This window comes from Electrophorus electricus, chromosome 2, assembly GCF_041902795.1.
Source record: "Electrophorus electricus isolate QZ-2024a chromosome 2, ASM4190279v1, whole genome shotgun sequence".
Taxonomy (NCBI): domain Eukaryota; kingdom Metazoa; phylum Chordata; class Actinopteri; order Gymnotiformes; family Gymnotidae; genus Electrophorus; species Electrophorus electricus.
The window spans coordinates 5,639,880-5,658,256 of record NC_137498.1 but is presented as its reverse complement, the minus strand read 5'-3'; the positions used below and the strand labels follow the sequence as shown (position 1 = coordinate 5,658,256).

At 42.8% G+C, this 18,377-nt stretch overlaps 2 protein-coding genes, 1 long non-coding RNA gene and 1 pseudogene across 6 annotated transcripts in view; 1 reads left to right on the top strand and 3 right to left on the bottom strand.

Moving 5' to 3' along the window:
* The window catches only part of LOC145659978 (uncharacterized), a 134,919-nt gene extending 125,382 nt beyond the window's left edge, over positions 1 to 9,537 (bottom strand). For both annotated transcript variants that reach the window (XM_081723896.1, XM_081723903.1), the window contains exon 1: positions 9,428 to 9,537. In XM_081723896.1, coding sequence (XP_081580022.1) covers positions 9,428 to 9,511 — 84 coding nt within the window. In that variant the 5' untranslated portion in view covers positions 9,512 to 9,537. The remainder of the gene's footprint in view (positions 1 to 9,427) is intronic.
* LOC113569369 (alpha-1-antitrypsin homolog) lies at positions 974 to 3,701 on the top strand. Its single transcript, XM_081723891.1, has 5 exons — positions 974 to 988; positions 1,281 to 1,967; positions 2,064 to 2,334; positions 2,504 to 2,651; positions 3,176 to 3,701. The coding sequence occupies exons 2-5, from the start codon at positions 1,289 to 1,291 to the stop codon at positions 3,365 to 3,367; spliced, it is 1,290 nt and encodes a 429-aa protein (XP_081580017.1). The 5' UTR covers positions 974 to 988; positions 1,281 to 1,288; the 3' UTR covers positions 3,368 to 3,701.
* Positions 7,313 to 9,244, bottom strand: LOC145659975 (uncharacterized). 2 transcript variants are annotated; one of them, XR_014126187.1, is made up of 5 exons: positions 9,087 to 9,244; positions 8,194 to 8,307; positions 7,890 to 8,004; positions 7,680 to 7,754; positions 7,313 to 7,581 (listed from the first exon to the last, which is right to left on the bottom strand). It is a non-coding gene; the product is annotated as an uncharacterized LOC145659975 (long non-coding RNA). The 2 variants fall into 2 exon arrangements; XR_014126185.1 differs by having other exon boundaries at positions 7,314 to 7,581; positions 8,879 to 9,243.
* A 6,256-nt stretch (positions 9,538 to 15,793) lies between the features above and the next one.
* Positions 15,794 to 18,133, bottom strand: LOC145659974 (exostosin-1c pseudogene; annotated as a pseudogene). The gene is made up of 2 exons (XR_014126184.1): positions 17,103 to 18,133; positions 15,794 to 16,770 (listed from the first exon to the last, which is right to left on the bottom strand). The product of XR_014126184.1 is annotated as an exostosin-1c pseudogene (transcript).
* Positions 18,134 to 18,377: the final 244 nt, after the last annotated feature.

Genomic DNA, 18,377 nt, shown 5'->3' with positions numbered 1-18,377 from the left:
CCCTTTCCACGCCATTTGGATTAATATTAATGTGATGTCATTTAAGATGTCTTACTATTGTCACTCTAACCTTATGTGTGATTTACACGCTAAGTTACGTTGGGCATATCAGGAATTCCTCGTGTCAAACGAGGTGGATCTGTAGAGTCGTGAGCTTTTTCTTTACAGTGGAGACTTTGATGCATCATGCATCTGCCTTGGATGATTCTAGAAATGCAGCAAGATCTATGCACTTTATTCAAGAAGAAAAACAATGAGCAGCATTAAGCAGTGAAAGATACTTGGAGTTAATAAAACAGAAAATCTTGTCTTAATATATAATTCTATGCATTTTTTCTTTGTAAAAGCAAATAAATGTTACACCATCAGCTCACACTACAGTAGGTCTGGGCATTTAAACCACATAAAGGCTCAGAAACAGAGTTGGCAGCTCATACTGATGGTAAATGATGACAGCAGAGCTAATGATACAGGCTTAAATTGAAATATGAGGTAAATAACTAAAATAAAAATGCATACACCTGAGACTGAAACGTGCCGTGTGGCCAAATGTGCGCTTTCAAAAAGCTTTCAAAACTTGCTGCAATGGTGAGGAATCGTTCAAGCCATGTCAAGGTTCTCAGAGAGTTCAATGGCACTGAGAATACAAAGAGCTCTGAAAGTACAAGTTCAAAGCTAATATGAAAATAAGACATAAATATTATATAGAATATGTCTGATAAATAGAACAGCATTTATGTACTCAGATTGGTTACAGAGCTCACATAGTTTACATAACCTCACAGGAATCAATACCAGAGCTAACGAGGCCAGAGTACAGTGTTTTGACATCAGCAATGTTAATTAAAGGATAAAAGCCCTGCAATGTTCCTGCTCTATTTGAAACAGCCCCTCAGTGGTTAATGTTTAAAGGACTGACCTCAGATTACACCAAACAGGGTATAAAATGAATGAACTGAATCCCAACAGTCTACTGCTGACAGAACAGGTATAGTAAGTACATGTAATGTAATATGACTGATATTCTGGATATACAAATAATTGTTTTTCTCAGATTTTGTTTGAACTAAATGACAAACACTTCAACAGTGATCTATTACATCTTTAAAAATGTAAAAACTGAATTAAAGACTAGACCCAGAAGAAGTAACCATACAAGCTGTGACATATACACCTCTCTTTGTTATGAAAATCCATGCATTGACTATTTTCTAATGTAATAGTTGTGCTTAAATGAACCTGTATTTGTTACATTTTAAATCTGTGCTATGATTCTACAGGTTTTAAAATGTGGGGGAATGTCCAGTGCTGTTTGATGGTTGTCCTCATATTGTCAGTGGACTGGACTGTAGGCATCAAGGACCAGGATCATGATCATGACCATTCAGCAGATCACCATCAACATCTCCATCATGGCAACGATGCAGCCCACCCCCACAATGATGGAGAAGACAAACCCTGCCACAAACTCTCACCCCACAATGCAGACTTTGCCTTCTCCCTCTACAAGAAGCTGGCCAGCCAACCTGACACCCAGGGCAAGAATATCTTCTTCTCTCCTCTGAGTATCTCCATGGCTCTATCCATGCTGGCCCTGGGGGCCAAGGGCAATACCCACTCACAAATCTTCAGCACTCTGGACTACAGTGCCCTCACATCTGATCAGGTCAATGATGGCTATGAGCACCTTTTCCGCATGCTGGACCACAACCAGGATGCCCTACTGTTGGAAATAGGAGGAGCTGCAGCTGTACAAAAAGGCTTCAAGCCTGAAGACAAGTTTCTGAAAGACATCCAGCACTTCTACAAAGGTGAAGCGTTCAGTGTGGACTTTTCCACACCTGATGTTGCTGTGCAAGAGATCAACAAGTTAATTGCCAAAAAGACCAAGGACATGATCACTGATATGGTCAAGAGTCTGGATGCTGCCACTGTGATGATGCTCATCAACTATGTGTATTTCAAAGGTAAGAGTAGACAAGTAGAATCCACTAGAGATTAAACTAATTTTTCATGTATTTCACTTGAACTGCAGTAACCAGTTTTGAATTTCATTCTCTCAGGTAAATGGGAAGAGGCTTTTAAAGTGGAAGAAACCAGCAAAGGTGACTTTCATGTGGATGAGAACACCACAGTGCCTGTGGATATGATGAACAGAAATGGCGAATATGAATTCTACTATGACCAGGGCAACTTTACGTCCATCATCATGCTGCCATATAATGGAAACGCCTCCATGATGATCATCCTGCCTGACCAGGGAAAAATGGAGGAGTTGGAGAAACACATCAGCAAGGATCACCTCAAGTACTGGAAGGACAAAGTCCACAAAATGTAATGTATCATGAAATGCTTTAAAAATATAATTTCACTTATACATATTAAGTAGTACCACAAAGTCGAACCTTTACTCACTGACAAGGTTAACAATGGCAAAAATGTTTTAAATAATGATTTTTTGCTTATGTTATTCCATGTAAGAGTGCATTTGCCTTCTCTCCAGTACTTTGGACTTGTATATGCCCAAGTTCTCAGTGTCTGCCTCCTCCTGTCTTGGGGACACTCTGAAGGACATGGGAATGGTTGATGCATTCTCAGACAGCGCAGACTTCTCTGGAATCAGTAAAGGGGCCAAATTGGCAGTTTCCAAGGTATGTGGAGAAACTTTTCAAGAGATTCACTGTCATGTCTAAAGTGTCACATTATGAGTTTGGGAAATATTGTTTGAAACCATCTCAGTAGATGTCTGGGGGGTCTTTGGGGCAAAAAACTGATGGATTTCTGATGCCTTTTTGTTTTGGTAAGAACACTGATTTGATCACTCTCTTCTGTAATGGGAAATTTGTTGGGATCTTAGCAGAGATTGCCCATCTTAAATATCGAGTAGAATTTCGACTGCACTCTGAGCCTCAAATAAGAAAGCGAATTTCTAGGTTTGCCTTTCTTGATATGATACAATATGTAGTTACACTTCTATAGCGCCTTTCTCAGTACCCAAGGACACTTTACAATCAACACACTGCACAATGATTTTACATCCAGTCAACACACTAATGAGAAGCAGCAGCCACATTCCAACTGTTGTTCATCAAGGACTGTTCAGAAGCTAATGCATCTACTGCATACATACATTAAAGTGTCATTCAATGACTGCCAGATTGGTCCTTCCCCACAGGTCCTGCACAAGGCCGTCTTCAGCGTGGATGAGCAGGGCACTCAGGCTGCAGCTGCCACTACTGTTGAAATTGTGAAATTCTCAGCATTGCTTTTCAAAACGGAAGTCAATAGACCATTCCTAGTCTTCATTGTGGAGAAGAACACCAGGAGTATCCTCTTCATGGGAAAGATAACCAACCCCACTGTGTAGTCGTAGACGTCTCCCACACAGTCTAATCAGTAGTATGATGAGAGTGCTACTGAATTCTCTCTCATATCAATTAGCAACAAATATAGTCACGTCTCTGTATTATCTAGAAGAAATTAAAGGCTAAAGGTTGTGCTAATTTAGTCAGCAATAGACATACAGAAGGGACTTTGTTTAGCTATAAACAAACTAAAAATAAAATGCTGCTTTCAGACTTCGACCAGTTCACTTACACCAGATATGAGAAAAGAAACAGACTGCTGGATTATTTCTGACGGCACAGTGAACACAGATGTACACAAACTCATCTGAATGGTAATAAACGTTTTGAGTGAGATTTGAATGGGTCTTCATTTGTTTTGGCAAACCAATCATTGCAGTCTCTAACACAAATCAGGGGCAATTATGATATTAGGGATGTTGGTGATTTTTGTCAGTTTCATACACATATTACGTAAGTCATGTGGAACTATGTAATTCTAAAACAGACATGGCAATGTGACAAATGTACATTAACCTCCAAACTCTCTGACTGACCGGAGACTGAGTTTTGGAGTTGTTTCAGATCAAATCAAATCAATATTTATATAACACTTTTTACAGTAGATGATATCAAAAAGCAGCTTTACAAATGTCCATGTACAAGCCCCCAGTGAGCAAACCAAGGGTGACAGTGGCAAGGAAAAACTCCCTAGAGCATGAAGAACCGAGACTCAAAGGGGGGAGGGGGGCATCCTCTTCTGGCCAACAATGGTCGCCACAATAACAATGTAAAGAGAAAAATACATTTAAAATTTTTTTTTAAAATAAGCAATTAATGTCTAGTCCAACTTTAAAGGTCCTAGTCTTGTCCTGAGGTGTGTATTCCCGGTGTGTTGTCTTGTATGTCCATTCATTATAATGATCTGATCACAGCAGTTGGTGCAATATCCAGGCCCATCTGAGTCTGTTAGGGTTCAAAATCAGATGTATTGCCTCTGGGTTGGTGTCAAATAAAGTAATAAGAATCTGAGTTACAAAGGGTAGTGATTGAACTCTTCCCCCTTGCTTCTGCATCCATTTTGTCATTGATTCATTGATATTTTCATTGATATTTGATTTTGTATGATTTAATGTCTGCACTGGACCTGAAAACACACTTGTCCTGTAACAGATTTCTAAACCTTATTACATATCTCTATGATTAGGTAAAAGATAGGCATATTTAAAACTATGCATATTAAAAGTAATATGTTTTTAAACCATTATTTGCTTAGATTTAGAGCTTAGTAGTAGGTGTAGTGGGTGAAATCTTCCCCCTCGCTTCTGCATCAATGATTCACAAGGGATTCTGAGAAATTTCTCTTAACGCTCAATTTGGAGTGAGACTCTGAAAACCCTCTGTTTAGAGGGACATGAAGCCGTAACACTTCACCCTAGCCCTCTATCAGATACACTACCCCTGCTCACAAGCACTGCATATGGAGGGGCAGGGCTAAGTGGTAGGGTCAAGGGGTGAAATGTGATTGGGACATAGTGAAGGTGTATGAGGCACAGGAACATGAGAAATAATGATGTTGCTGGGGGCCACAATGACTGGATTTAGAACCTCTGTGCTAGCTGAGCTGTTCTTAAAAAGAAACAAATGGTCTGAGCGAGCTGTTAGTCGTGGTTTTGGTCTTTGTGGTTTTAAGGCTCATAGCAAAGCCAGAGTCTAATCATAACTGATCACTCGGGCTCTGTTTAACTGGCTTGTCAAATATCTTCCAAATCTGTAGTAAAGAGTAGAAGACAATTACATGTTATTGCTTTAGTATGTCTTTGTCTCCATGTGCTTTTGTATGTTTTAGTTTGTAGCTCCTCCCCTGCTCTGCCCCTTGACATGCATCTCATGTGAGTTTTGTCTCTTACCCCTCCCACTAATTGTTCCCAGATATTCCCTGTTTGTCTCCTGCTGTATAAATACCCTAATGCTAATGTCTGCAGTCATGGTCAGTGTATGACCCTACTTTCATGTAAATACTTGTGTCATGAAATAACTCAGCTCAGTGAATACGTCAAATATAACATACAGGCTCCACTTTTACAGCAGTGTTCTTAATCTATTAGTGGTGTGAGAAAAATATGGTTTGTGGACTAAATTGTGGTAGAAAAGTATTTGATATGTGTATGGCATCTTAATGTGAATATGTGCTGTTTTTAAAGTCAATAAACATTTTGGTCAAAAAACACCTTATGAACACCCCAGAAGAAGGAGGAGACTGTTCTGGTCTGAGAGCTCAGGATGTCTGACGTCTGCTGTGGTCTCATTTCTCACAGTTCCAACCAGTGGGAAGCGGATACCAGATCAGAATCTAAAGCCCATTTTAGACCAGAAGTCACAACGGTGCTGCTTCGACACCTCTGCAGCTGAGCTGTGGTCACACACTCACAAGCTCAGTTTCCTTCTAGTCTATTTCTTGCCTTATGCCATGACAGGCTTATCAGTGGTTTCTAGTTAGAAATAGTACAAAATAATACATTTATTCTGTAATGTGTAGTTTAATAATCAAAACAGCACAACTCTGACTGCTGGGTCTAATCTAATGTGAAATTGGGATAAAGGATGATGTTTTAAACACAGACTAAAACTAGGACTAGGCTCCAATGTGTTCTCAATGGCAGGTCCAGTTTGAATTTAATTTAGTACAAAACAGGTTTAGTATGAGTAGGACTGGTATGGTTACTGATAATTTGCATAATATTGTGTACTGTGAGGAGAGATGTCAGTACTTCACTGAGAAAAGGGACTGCTCATATACTACCAAACCATGTCTATGTTCAAAGGCTGATTAATAGAATTTATCAAAGTTCAAACTGTGAGTTCTTATTGTGAGTAAGGCAAGTTTTTGTTGTTTTTGACTCATTCAGTAAATCCAGAACTTCATATTACTCACAAAAAATCTTAAAGAACTTTTCTGCATAAGCAATGTGATGTGGAAACTGAAAAACCAAACAAAAAGCAGGTCCTCTCACTATCTAGAAATTCTTGAATGTGTGTGTGTGTGTGTGTGTGTGTGTGTGTGTGTGTGTGTGTTTGCATGCTTATAGTCTCTGGAGACATATAGCAGACAGCATTCTGTAGTGACAGTGCATAATAGTTCAATGTATATTTACCAATAAAACAAATTTGATACAATGAATAAAATATTAAGTACACAGGACATCATAAGACAGTGCAAACATAAAATATATCAAGCCATGAAAAAGTAATGCAAAAATTTGTATGAGCGCAAACTTTGAGGTGATTAACTCTATAAACTGAATTTTAAAACTATAAACTTAGAAAGAGGAGTTTGAGAATAAGAGCGATGGGATAATATATGTCTGTTTGTTTCTCTCCTCTACATCAGACTCCACCCCCTTTGCTTTATAATGAGCATGTGTGTCTCCTATATGGTTTCACAGATGCAGCATCATGGTCAGTGTGGGGTTGTGGGATACATCACAAAGGAAGAAACAACCAGAGTCCTCACAGGTCAAAGGACATGATGGCACTGTGTGTGGGTTTGTATATCTCCGTAAAGCTGGTGATGTGAACTTGAAAAGAAACATAAGAGCTCTGGTCAAGTTCATTTGTTCCCAGTTCCTCTCTGCTGGGTGGACATTAGGGTCTGGAGTACTGAAGTAATGCTGTGAGAGTTCTGGAGTCAGTGTGTGTCCACAGTGGTAGTGGAGATCTGGTTGTAGAGTTGTCAGTGTGTGCTGGGAGGTCAGTGGTGTTTCCATAGAGACAAGGATGCTCAGTTTGTGTTTTCCCTTTACTGTACTTCCTCTCACTAAAGGTGAGTGACATGAAACTGTACATATATGTGATAATCTAAAAATGTTATTAAAGTGAGTTGAATCATTCAAGATTTATTTGGCCAAATTAGAATCATAACCTGGCTGGTCTTAGAATGAAAAAGATGATTAAATGGTCCAGAATGCAAACAGACTACATCTTTGCATGAATTAAAGTTTATTAATCAAAAATAAATCAAAAAGTCAAAAGATGTTATTTCAGAAAATGAAAAGACAGGTTGGGGAAAATGAAGGGAAAAAAGAAATACAAAATAAATTGCTAAAAAGAGCTGGGAAAAGTTAAAGAGTAGGACTAATTTTGTTGGAGCGCTTGGCACAGGACAAGGTGAATTTTATAGCCTGCCATGCTCGTCTGAAGAAGATGCGTACTCTCTTCAACTTCTTGCATTCTGAGCCTTTATATTTGAAATAAAAGTAGAATTTTTAAACTGGTGTCCATGGAGTGGATGTATGTAAACTCTGATTATTGATGTGGTGCTTTGATGCTACTCACCAGCTGGGGTGTTCTCCACTTCTCCACTAATAGATTCCCCTACTCCACCCAGATCCTCTCTTACATCTACAGATGCTTTTTTTCCCAAAAAATCAATAAAAATGCAATTACATAATAAAGTACAGGCACATATTTAAAGTGCGCAAACATCATGTCCTACTGTGTGTTCTTAATGTAAAGCTAGATTTATGCAAGAAAGTACATCTGCACCTTCTACATGGGCGCTGTGGTCCAAAGAGCAAATCTCTTCCGTTGACTCTGTGATCATAAAGTGTTCAGCAGTTCTGCTCCGGATGGTACGAACCTCCTTACAGTCCTCCTGTTTCTTGGGTGAGAAATGAGAAATAATCAGTGATGAATTGTAAAGGAAATGAATCATCCATTGACCACACCTGGGCAGTTGAAACTTCACTAATGGACAGCATATTTTGGATTGCCATGTGTACAAGTCAGGGAAATGTGAAGGCAAAATAAATAAAACTGTGGATGCAGTAAAAAAGATGTAGACACTTACACTTTCTCCTAGACTGGCACAGTAATGTTGCTTAAACCAAGCAATGGGAGCAGGGTCTCTATGACTCTTGTGGCTTCTGGTAATAAAATTAGTAATGAAGTTGTCCCTTGGCATCTAGAAAGGGCAGAAGAAAGCTCTATTGTACTGAACGATAACAAAGCTGTTTACTTTCTTTTAAAAAGTCGTAACAGTTTGCATGTGTTTCTGGACATTTAAAAAAAAACTTGAATTTTTAAGAATTAAAGATTTATTTCTAAGAAGTAACTGAATTTGAACTGAAAATTAGGCTTTGATTACAACACAATTTTCTACAAAATAAGGCTTATTTTACATGCTGCATTTGTGCACAGGATTACGTTTGTACCCCAGTTTTATATCTCTATATGGAAAGGAGCAATCAACGCCTGTAGACTTTATTGTTTTATATACAAATGGCCACCCGTAGCTCTATTTCTTCTACAAATGTTAATACATGTGAATCAAAGTTCTACAAATGTTAATACATGTGAATCAAAGTTTGCCTGTTGTCCGACAGTGCATAATGGCCACACTAGTGGTCTTACAGAGACTTTCCCTTGTCTCAGTCAACGTATTTCATCTAATGGAGTTCGGTTACCCGAATATTTTCAGCTACGTCCCCTTTTATTTATCAAGGTTTCCTTTTGTTAGTTCATTCTCTACTCACTTATTCCGCATTTGAAAATATTTGTGCGGTCCGTGAAATTAAACAGCTGTGACGGCCCGAGTGCCGCAGGTCCCACAAACTCCCTTGACGTAGACAGACGTTTGTTAGACGAACACGAATAACGAACACAATGGCGCTCACACGAAACAGGCAAGATGAACATGAGCAACGTTGAACACAGCTTACAAACATAAAGTGCACCACGTACGTGAACATTAGCAAACACAGACCGACAGGAATACACACACCAGCCGGGGTTTAAACACACAGACATTAGAAGAATAACCCGGTGCAGGTGTGTGTGACTACATAGTCGTGGTTTCACACAAGACCATGAACTCCCACTGCAGGCAGCGGGCCGTACCACGTGACTAGTGGGGCGGGGCTCACTATCAGCCCACTAATTAGCTCTCCGTTCAGTCAAAAGTTCTCCATCATTAAAATGTGTGCTCTCATTTTAAATTCGCATATTGGCTACTTGTTTATAATACGATTCCGTTATCAAATATTTAGTATCTGCCTTTGTAGATACAACTACATGCTACTTACGTTTTGTTTTCGTTTCTCAGTACCTCTTATGCGTGAAGAATTGTTTGTAGTCTCTGTTGATGTTTTGTCTAAAATGATCGTCATCGGCAAATCCACTCAATAAACTGATCTGGGGTCAGAAATAGAATGACATACATTATGACATAATGGAGCGCTAAATTATGTTCAGTGGCTGTTTAGAACAATGACAGAAGTGCAGCTGAAATGACATTATAGTCTCATATTATAAATCACATTTTAAAATAATTTCCCCCTCTTTATGCTATCATTTTGTTATCAGGCTCAGATTAAAAAATCTAAATAAATAAAGTAAATATAACCTATACATGTAAACTATATATTAATTAATTAGTAATCATTCCACATAGGTACAATTCACTCACTCTGTATTCATTATAATCCAAAGTCATTTGAACACTCATTAAGGATCAAAATGCAACCTAAACAACAACTATAATACATTCTTAAGAAATTATACAATTTTAACTGAAAATTAGGCTAATTGATCACAACACAATGTTCAACAAAACGGCTTATCTTTACTCTGGTGTTCCAGTACCAAGGCTACGCAGTTATGCAAACACTTTCTTGCATAATATATGCTTATATTATGAAATTGAACAACTAGACAAACAGAATTAAATGCTCCAATCATTACTGATTCAAATAGTTTATGATTTTTTAAAAATATATTTTTTAAAAGTGCAGGATTGTAGCCCCAAAATAACCTGCACGTGGTTTTACAGGGGCTATTCCAATATGTGTTTTATAACACAACGTTTCAATTGCATCTTCACAAAGGTTAATTGCTGCCAAAAAGAAAAAAGGTTAACATACATTTTTAAAATTCTTATAGCCTATAAAGAACACCCAACCAAACAACTTAGCTACAAAGAGACAAGGATAAAAAGGTCATTACATGTATTATATAGGCATACAGATTTCATATAAATGTGGTAAGTGAAGTGGACAGGATGGAGTCTAGAATTTATCATCTGTTGAGGCATCTGTGGCGACATCCTCATATGGGTCTTCAATGTCTTCATGAGTCCCACCATAACCTGCCTCCTTTAGGTGGTGTGTTTCTTTCACAGCTACCAGGTCCGTCTTCAGCTCCTCAAACTTTGGGAATACAACACTGTGCAGGCCAAGGTAAGCTTGAGCAGAAATTCCTGAAGGGTAGTTTAAAAAAATCAAAATGGGTAATAAAAGCACCATGAAAAAAACACCACAACACAATCTACAATCCAACAACCAAACATGACACCCCATCAAAAATAAACACACTTACATTCTGAAAGCAAGATTATATATAATCAGGCCATAAACACAACATGAATGAAAAATTAACTGATCATATTAATAGAGCTTTGAAAAGTAGGAGCCAGTGAAGAGTCAGGTATGAATGCTGGGAAACATTCCTAAAGTATCTATCAATATGGCCCTTTGTAGGAAAAGTCATCCATAAAGCAGTTCAAGAACATATCTGTAAGGCAGGCTTGAACCCAGATCACCTAAGTGATGCTCCCACTAGCCTACTGGGTGAGCAACCACGCTTTAACAATGGTGGGCCCCTGTGCAGAACAGTTAGATCTTGGATCAGGTAAAAGAAAAGGTAAATAACTAAACACCATGCCGAGCGTAGAAAAAGGGAGAACAAAGGACATGACAGGAAAAAATGGAAACCCCGATGCACTGAGGAAAACCAAACTAAAACTTCCCAAACAAAACCAGAAAACATGGAGGAACTTGAATGGCTAAGGGAAGCCTTGGGAGAGAGACAGACTCCAGATGGAAAACTGGAGATGGGAGGGGACACATAAAAACCCAAACACCCTCACAGACAAGAAGTGAGGTGTAGCACAAGGGCTCACAGACTTCAATACCTGAAGTTATAGAATAGGAGCTTGGTGCAAAGACCCAGCACTGAGTAACTGGGTCACGGGGCTTTTATTAGGTCTAACCCAGCTGTTGGGTGTTAAACCTGATTAGTGGTGTGGTTGACTTGAGGCCTCCCTCTGGTGGCCGGAGGGGCCTTGGCCTGGTGCCAACCCTTACAGTATCCTATATGAAGTGACCTGCATTAAGAAATTAATTGTTGATGTCACTATTATTATTGTTAGTAGTAGTAGTATTTAGTGGGGAATCATTTTATGGTGTTGATTGGAGAATACTATAAAACAAATTAATCTTACTATTAGTAGTAGTTGATCAAATTAATAACTTATAACCATTTGGAGATGTCATTGTTGTAGTAGGTTTAGTTGGAGCTGTTGGACTTGATGTGTCAGTGTCCACTGGAGTAAGAGTTACAGGTTTATATGGAGCCTCTGCAAGAATAGAAAAGTGTGGTCAGTTATAAGTATGAACTCTGTTTCTGTACTATTCACTCTCACTGGAGATCACTTCCCATGTGTTTCTGTCTGTGTTGTATTTATACCAGGTTAAACTCTCAGGTCTGGTGTGTATATCAGTGCAGGAACAGGGCAGCAGTACCGAGTCTCCTGCGTATACAGTGATCTCTGTGATTATGTGATGTTCCAGTGTACAGCCTTCAGCTACACCAATTGAATTCCTTCACTGTCAATGTCTTCAGCACATGTGTATTTCAAATTAAAAATTCCACATTGATTTTCTTTTTGACATGGCTTAACTATCTCAAGCACACAGTGAATTGCTTTAAGCACATTATTTTATGCAGAAAGCCTAATTATATTTTACATACTTGTAAGTTACACTATACTGTTACTTCCTTTAACTAGTAGAGGGATTGTTGAGAGTAAGATTTACTCCATCACAGTATAACGATTGCTTACTTTGCTCTATTATACTCTAGCCCGAGTGCTGCAGCTGATATGCATGAGATTTAACTGCACCACAATAATACATTGATTTCAAGATTTACGACCGATGGCAGTCTAAAAAGCAAATCGTAATTGTTCAAATTCTACCTTATATGTTCAGATAACATGAAGTGCCTCTTATACGTTATCAGAAATATATGACATGTCGTCTCTAACTGGACTCCTATTAGATGTTTCCAGTGTTTCTTATAAAGTAGCTACTGAGTAGATATTTGATGATCTACAGAAGTAGAGAGAAGGTAACACTCACCATCAGCAGTGTGGAGCACAAGGAGCAGATAAACACACACCTGCATTCTTACTGAGTTACACACACACTACACACAGCTACAGCAGGACTGATGATACACAATGTACACACACTCAAAAATACAGTATACTGAATGTTCTGACAACTACAGTTACAGTGGAGATGAAGTGTATTCAAATGAAGCTTTGACAAACTTCTATCCCCAACATACACAACAAACATAGGGAGGCAGTAGGGTTTTATAAGTTTTTAAAAGTCATTTGGTGTGTCCTCTTTCTTCCTTAACAGTCTCACATCATAAGTGAGAATGTCCTCATTCAAATTGGCTCGGTCCGTTGTCACAGAGATGTGGCGGCCCAGTGGGATGGACCCAAAATGACTCCCTAAGTGCTATTAGTTCAGTCCAGCACATCTGCCCCTTGTCATCTACTACCTCAGTGCTGACTGCTTGCAACCCTAACGGCATTCATTACACCAAATGGTGCATTTGAGTAACATCTGGTTAAAGTACTGCTCTAAACACAGTTTAACACAGAAGGTCTGGAACAGTTAAAAGTTGTGGGTTTAGTCTAATGATGACAGTATCACTGTGCTTGATAGAGATTTAATGGTGAGTATGGTGTCTTTATATTCTCTCCATTTAAGATAACACCTTTACACTCCCCCAGCCCCTTCAGTCAGTTGTGACATGAGGAGAGAGAGATTTCCTGGCGAGTGAACAGTACCCAGCTGAACTCTGTTTCTGTACTGTTCACTCTGACTGGAGATCATTTCCCTTGTGTTTCTTTGTGTTGTGTTTCTCCCTTGTGCTATCCAGTGTGCAGCCTGCAGAAACATGTGTGTGTTTTGTAAACATGTGTGTGTGTGTGTGTGTGTGTGTGTGCGTGTGTGTGTTTGTGTTATATTAGTTGTTAATGTGTTATTCCTACAGGATGATGTCACTTACTCCACTGTAGAACACAGTCAGAAAAGCAAACCAGCGTCCACTCCAATGGATAATGCAGATTATACAGAATATGCCAGCATCAAATTAAATTCAAATTAAACACACACTCACACACACACACACACACACACACACACACACACACACACACACACACACACACACAAATGCAATCAAGCAAATGGAAAAAAAAAACGATCATACAAAAACATGGGTGGTAGCCAGTAAATAGCAAGTATTTTATTTGTTTCATCACTGTAAATGCCTCATTAGGGGTTAATCTGCTGAAAGGTGATTTGCATACTTCTGTGAATTGTTAGATTTTCTGCATGTAATTTATTTAGTAGTAGTGCTTTTTGCTTTAATGAAATAAAAAATTATGTGTAAATTTTCACGGTATGGCCCCTCCTCCCAGACGTCGCCCTGTGTGTGTGTGTGTGTGTACCACGCCCTCCCTGTGTTTCACACCTGCTCCTCGTTTTGTGTCATTACTGTGCGTGTATATTAGTCTCCTGTTTAGTAGTGGATGTTGTCGGTGATAGGCTAATACAATGTGCTATGTTGTCTGTTGTCTGGTGTTAATAAACGTAACTTTTGTCGGCTCGTTCGTGCGTCCTGCCTAGCCTCCATCGTTACATAAATGTGCATATCATTTTATGTCAAGTGCTTTATTGTTGACTGTAGCCATTACTTCACTGTGAGAATTTACTTCTGTTTTAAAAATAAAGAGCAAAAGCCAGATGAGTGTGGTTTCTATTTTTACCTGCTTAAAATGACACATTACACCTTTATAGAGGTGAAGCACTAAAATGAGTTTAGACTGTGTACTGATTTACCAGTCTATAGGTACACCTGCCCCATAGCTATGACTGTAGAATTAGTTTAGGCTCTCTTTCTCTCTCCCTCCGTCAACTGGCCATTAGCGGCTGTAATTTAGAGCCCTCTGATTTGTGTTATCGGCGGGGCTGCCATTTCTCTCTCCGTTCGTCACCCCTCCATCCCTCTCTCCCTCTTTCCCCCTTATCCCTGCAGGCGAGAAGCAAAGTGAACCTCACAAAGACATCTAACAGGCTTCCAAAGAGGGTCTCTCATTGACTCCGAGTCACTCGATAATTAAACACACTCGGCTGTGCGTGCGTGTTTAAGGAATCCCACCCTCCTCTGCCTCTCCGATCCTGCTTAATTCAATAGAGGGCCAATTATCGACTGTACTGCCACTTTGAAATCCCTTTCAATTTATTTAAACTGTAAGTGTCTGAGGGTCAGGACCTCTGGTTTCATTCATACAGGAACACTTCACATATCACTCCAGTTAAAGCCAAGATCCAGATTCCCCCATCAGACCACGGCTCCAGTCACGTGACAGGACGTTAGTTTTATTTATTTGTGTATATAAGGGCACAGGGCAGACGTCGTGACAGAGTTATTCTATTAGCAGGTCATTTGCTGCAAATATTTCAACGGCGACTGGGAATTTATTGTTGGGCTTAGATCTTTGCTGAAGGACTCAAGAAAGCAAAAAAAAGAAAATCAGAATTTAGAAGACGAACAGCAGGCCTCCGCCCCTCGGCCCCGCCCATGGGCCCCGCCCCCTTGCATTACCTAATAAATGTGTACAAGTCCTTTTTCTCTGTTCTAAGGGTGGGCGGGGCCTCCCCTTGTGCCATGCTCCGACAACAACCAGCCATTGGCTCTCGGTCCCAGCCTGCTGCTGCATTAGACCTCCCCTTTCTAGAATGATCCAATCACACCTCGGCCTTCGGACCGACCGGCGCTGGTCGACCTAGCTGTCCGTGCATTTTGCGGGTATGCCGTTTCCAGTAGAATTGCGTGCGTACTCGCGTACGGACGAGGACGTGCGCTCTCACGCTTGCGAGAATCCCTTGCAAAAAGATCTCGGTCTGGGTCTGCACTCCGGCTGGACCCGCCGGGAACGTGACAAACAAGAAAGAGCCAGTGAGACAAGCGTGAGACCAGGATGAAACAACCAGGGCCAGACCTCTTCCCGTGGGCCACGAAGGTAAACAGGCCATTTTACACATCCACCCTGGATTATGGAAATGACAGCAGGCATGTGTGTGTGTGTGTGTGTGTGTGTGTGTGTGTGAAGAAGAGAGAGAGAGAGCGCCTCATCAGAGCGACAGCGTCAAGAGCCAATCACTGGGCCCACGCCGCACAGACGGACCCACCCCTCGCGCTCGGGGCACTCCCACGCGAGCACCCACTTTCCACCGCAGCCACCCGAGCCGCGAAACGCTCCATGAGAAATCTCGATGGGTCGGGAACGGGAGCTCACTTACTTTCCGTATTCCTCGTTGTCCCGGTCGCAGCGCCTGTCCTTGTGCTTCTGCCAGTCCTTTCCATGACTGCAGGTGGTCAGCAGGATCACGTCGTCCCCATTGTGGACTTGGTGCAGAGCGTTCCGGGTCTCTGAGCCGATGCCGGTGAGGTAGAGCTTCCCCTTGAACACCAGCAGGTACCTCTGGGCGGGCGGCACATCGTTGGCCGTCAGTCAGCCCCTCCCGCCACCCTTCAGGGGGTGCTCCCTGGGGAACAGCGGGATGGAGACGTGGAAGCCGGGTCGAAAGTTCCCTGCGTCGGCGCTGGCCTTGGCCAGCATGGCGTGTCCGGTGTCGAAGCCCAGATCCTCGGCGTAGTCAGGCCAGGTGCCTGAGTAGAGGTTGAAGACCAGGTGGTTGCACCCCTCGTTCCAGAGCGGCAGCGCCCGGATGTGGCCCCGGTCCTGGTCCAGCGTGTCTATGCTGAGCACGAAGAGGCAGGCCTCGGCCGGGTTGCGTGTGCGGTACCGCGACTCCTCAATGGCGGCCAGCACCTTGCGGTAGCCCTCCGACGCGGCCTCGCCCCTCGCCGGCGGGTGCACGTAGACGCGGAAGGCGTGGCGGCAGCAGGAAAAGTCAAAGCAGGTCTCCATACGGCAGCGTCGGCTCTTGTACACGTCGTGGCGCTCGCGGGGGGAGGTGTGTTGGTGCAAGAGGAGGGGACCATCCTCCTCATGCTCCGCCCCCTCCAGGTAGGACTGCAGCGGCGGGGGGGCCGGCAGCACCGGGCCCTGGGGGAGGCGGGTGTGGAGCTCGGCCATGCGCAGGGTCCAGGCGTAGGCTAGAAGCAACGCGCACGCCCCCGCCGACACCAGCAGGTAACGTTTCTTGGCCTGCATGTGGACAGCCGGCGCGACGGCGTGACACGGGGACGGCAGGCAGGGGTGACGCTCAGCCTGTAACTCCCATACCAGCGCTATAGCATAGTGTCAGAGCACAGGCCACTGTGGACGGACACACACACACACACACACACACACACACTTTATGCTTAAACAAAAGAGAGTTGTTAACCACATTGGTGGTATTTATAGGTTCTCTGGTACAAGTACATCGATTTAGTTATAGGGATGTTAGATATTCATGACATGGTAAAAATGTGTGTGTGTGTGTGTGTGCGTGCCTGCGCCGTTAGTAAAGAGCCACGGCACCGTTTCCACAGCAAGAACAGTTTATCACCCTCTTGAATAACTCGCATGTTTTTGAAAAAACATCCGAGCGAGGTGAAAATAAGTGCACGCGCGCGGAAACCGGTCCGCCGGCAGGCGCCGCTTACCTCGCCTGGGCACGTGTCCACGCGCGGGCAACTTTTCTCGGAGCCCTGGTCCTCAATGCACGTCACCGTCGACCAAGCAGGTCCATTGATAATTAACGCAATGCTGAGGCATTTTTGGTTTGTAAAAAAAAAGAGGTAATTTCTCTCTGTGTGTTTTTAATAGAATCGCAGTTCAGACAGGAGTCCTCGCCGAGCAGGATGTCGCGCGTGATAGCCACATAAGTCCTTCGAGGCTGCAAAACACGCGACAGTGAACTTCACGACTCCTGGAGAACAGCATCACTCTCCAGAGTGTCTGAATACCCTAAATCTCTTTTATGCATGTTGACCGGGAACACATGCGATTACATTCCGGTAGGATCACGGTGCAAAACCGAGTCGGCGGGGCATCTCTGCGCCTCCCGTTTTACCTCCAGCACTCCAAACTCCGAGAGGGGGAAAATCACTCAACTCTCTCGCGTCCGCGCCGAACGGGCGACAGGAAACTTCGAGCCGCCGGTCGCCCGAGCCCACCCAAGTCAAATCCGGACGTGCCGTGTCAGAAAGAGCGATTCCTTCGCGCGCCGTGCGCCCGTCGTCGTCCGTCGAACGCGCGCGCTTACCGGGTCCCGTCGGTGGTGCGCGACGCACGCACGTTCACAGCGACCGACGCTCGGTGTCCCGCGCGGGCGCCGCATGGCATTTTAACGGCTTGCGTCCGTCTTTGGGGACCAAGGCTCGTTCTTGCAGACAAGACGTTCAGCGCGACGAACACACGGCCAGAAAGTTAACGGCGCTGACACCTGAACGCCATCAGTTATTTTTCACCGTGCGATCTGTTATCGGTCCAGCAAGTCCCGGTTTCGCAAAATAAATAAATAAAAAGAATAATATTTTTTTTAAAAGAAAGAAATTAAATACGATGACGCCGATGCCGACGCCTTCCACAGCCCACGAGCGCGTGCAGACGGAGCGCCCCCCGCCCCCGTGTCCTGATTTTCGGAGCGGATCCGCGAGAGTCGGCGAGTCCGCTCAGCCTCGCCGTGCGCTCGCGCTCTGCGCCCGGGCTGCGCTTGCATGCGCCTCCCACCTCGGGCGCCGTTATTGGCGGAGGGAGAAAATGGTCGGGGGGGGGGGGGGGACGGACGGACCGACGCGGTTCGCTCTTGCATCGGGACCGGCCGTGGCGGAGACGTGACCGGACAGACGGGATTTAAAAAAAACAAACAAACAAACTGGAAGTCCGAATTTATGATCGTGATCCCCGTTAAACCAACCTGCTCACCTGGTTCAGGG

Coding starts and splice junctions, on each gene's coding strand:
- LOC113569369 (XM_081723891.1), top strand. CDS start 1,289: ATGTGGGGGAATGTCCAGTGCTGTTTGATGGTTGTCCTCATATTGTCA. Junction 2,335..2,503: donor AAGGACAAAGTCCACAAAAT/GTAATGTATCAT, acceptor CCTTCTCTCCAG/TACTTTGGACTTGTATATGC. Junction 2,652..3,175: donor CCAAATTGGCAGTTTCCAAG/GTATGTGGAGAA, acceptor CCTTCCCCACAG/GTCCTGCACAAGGCCGTCTT.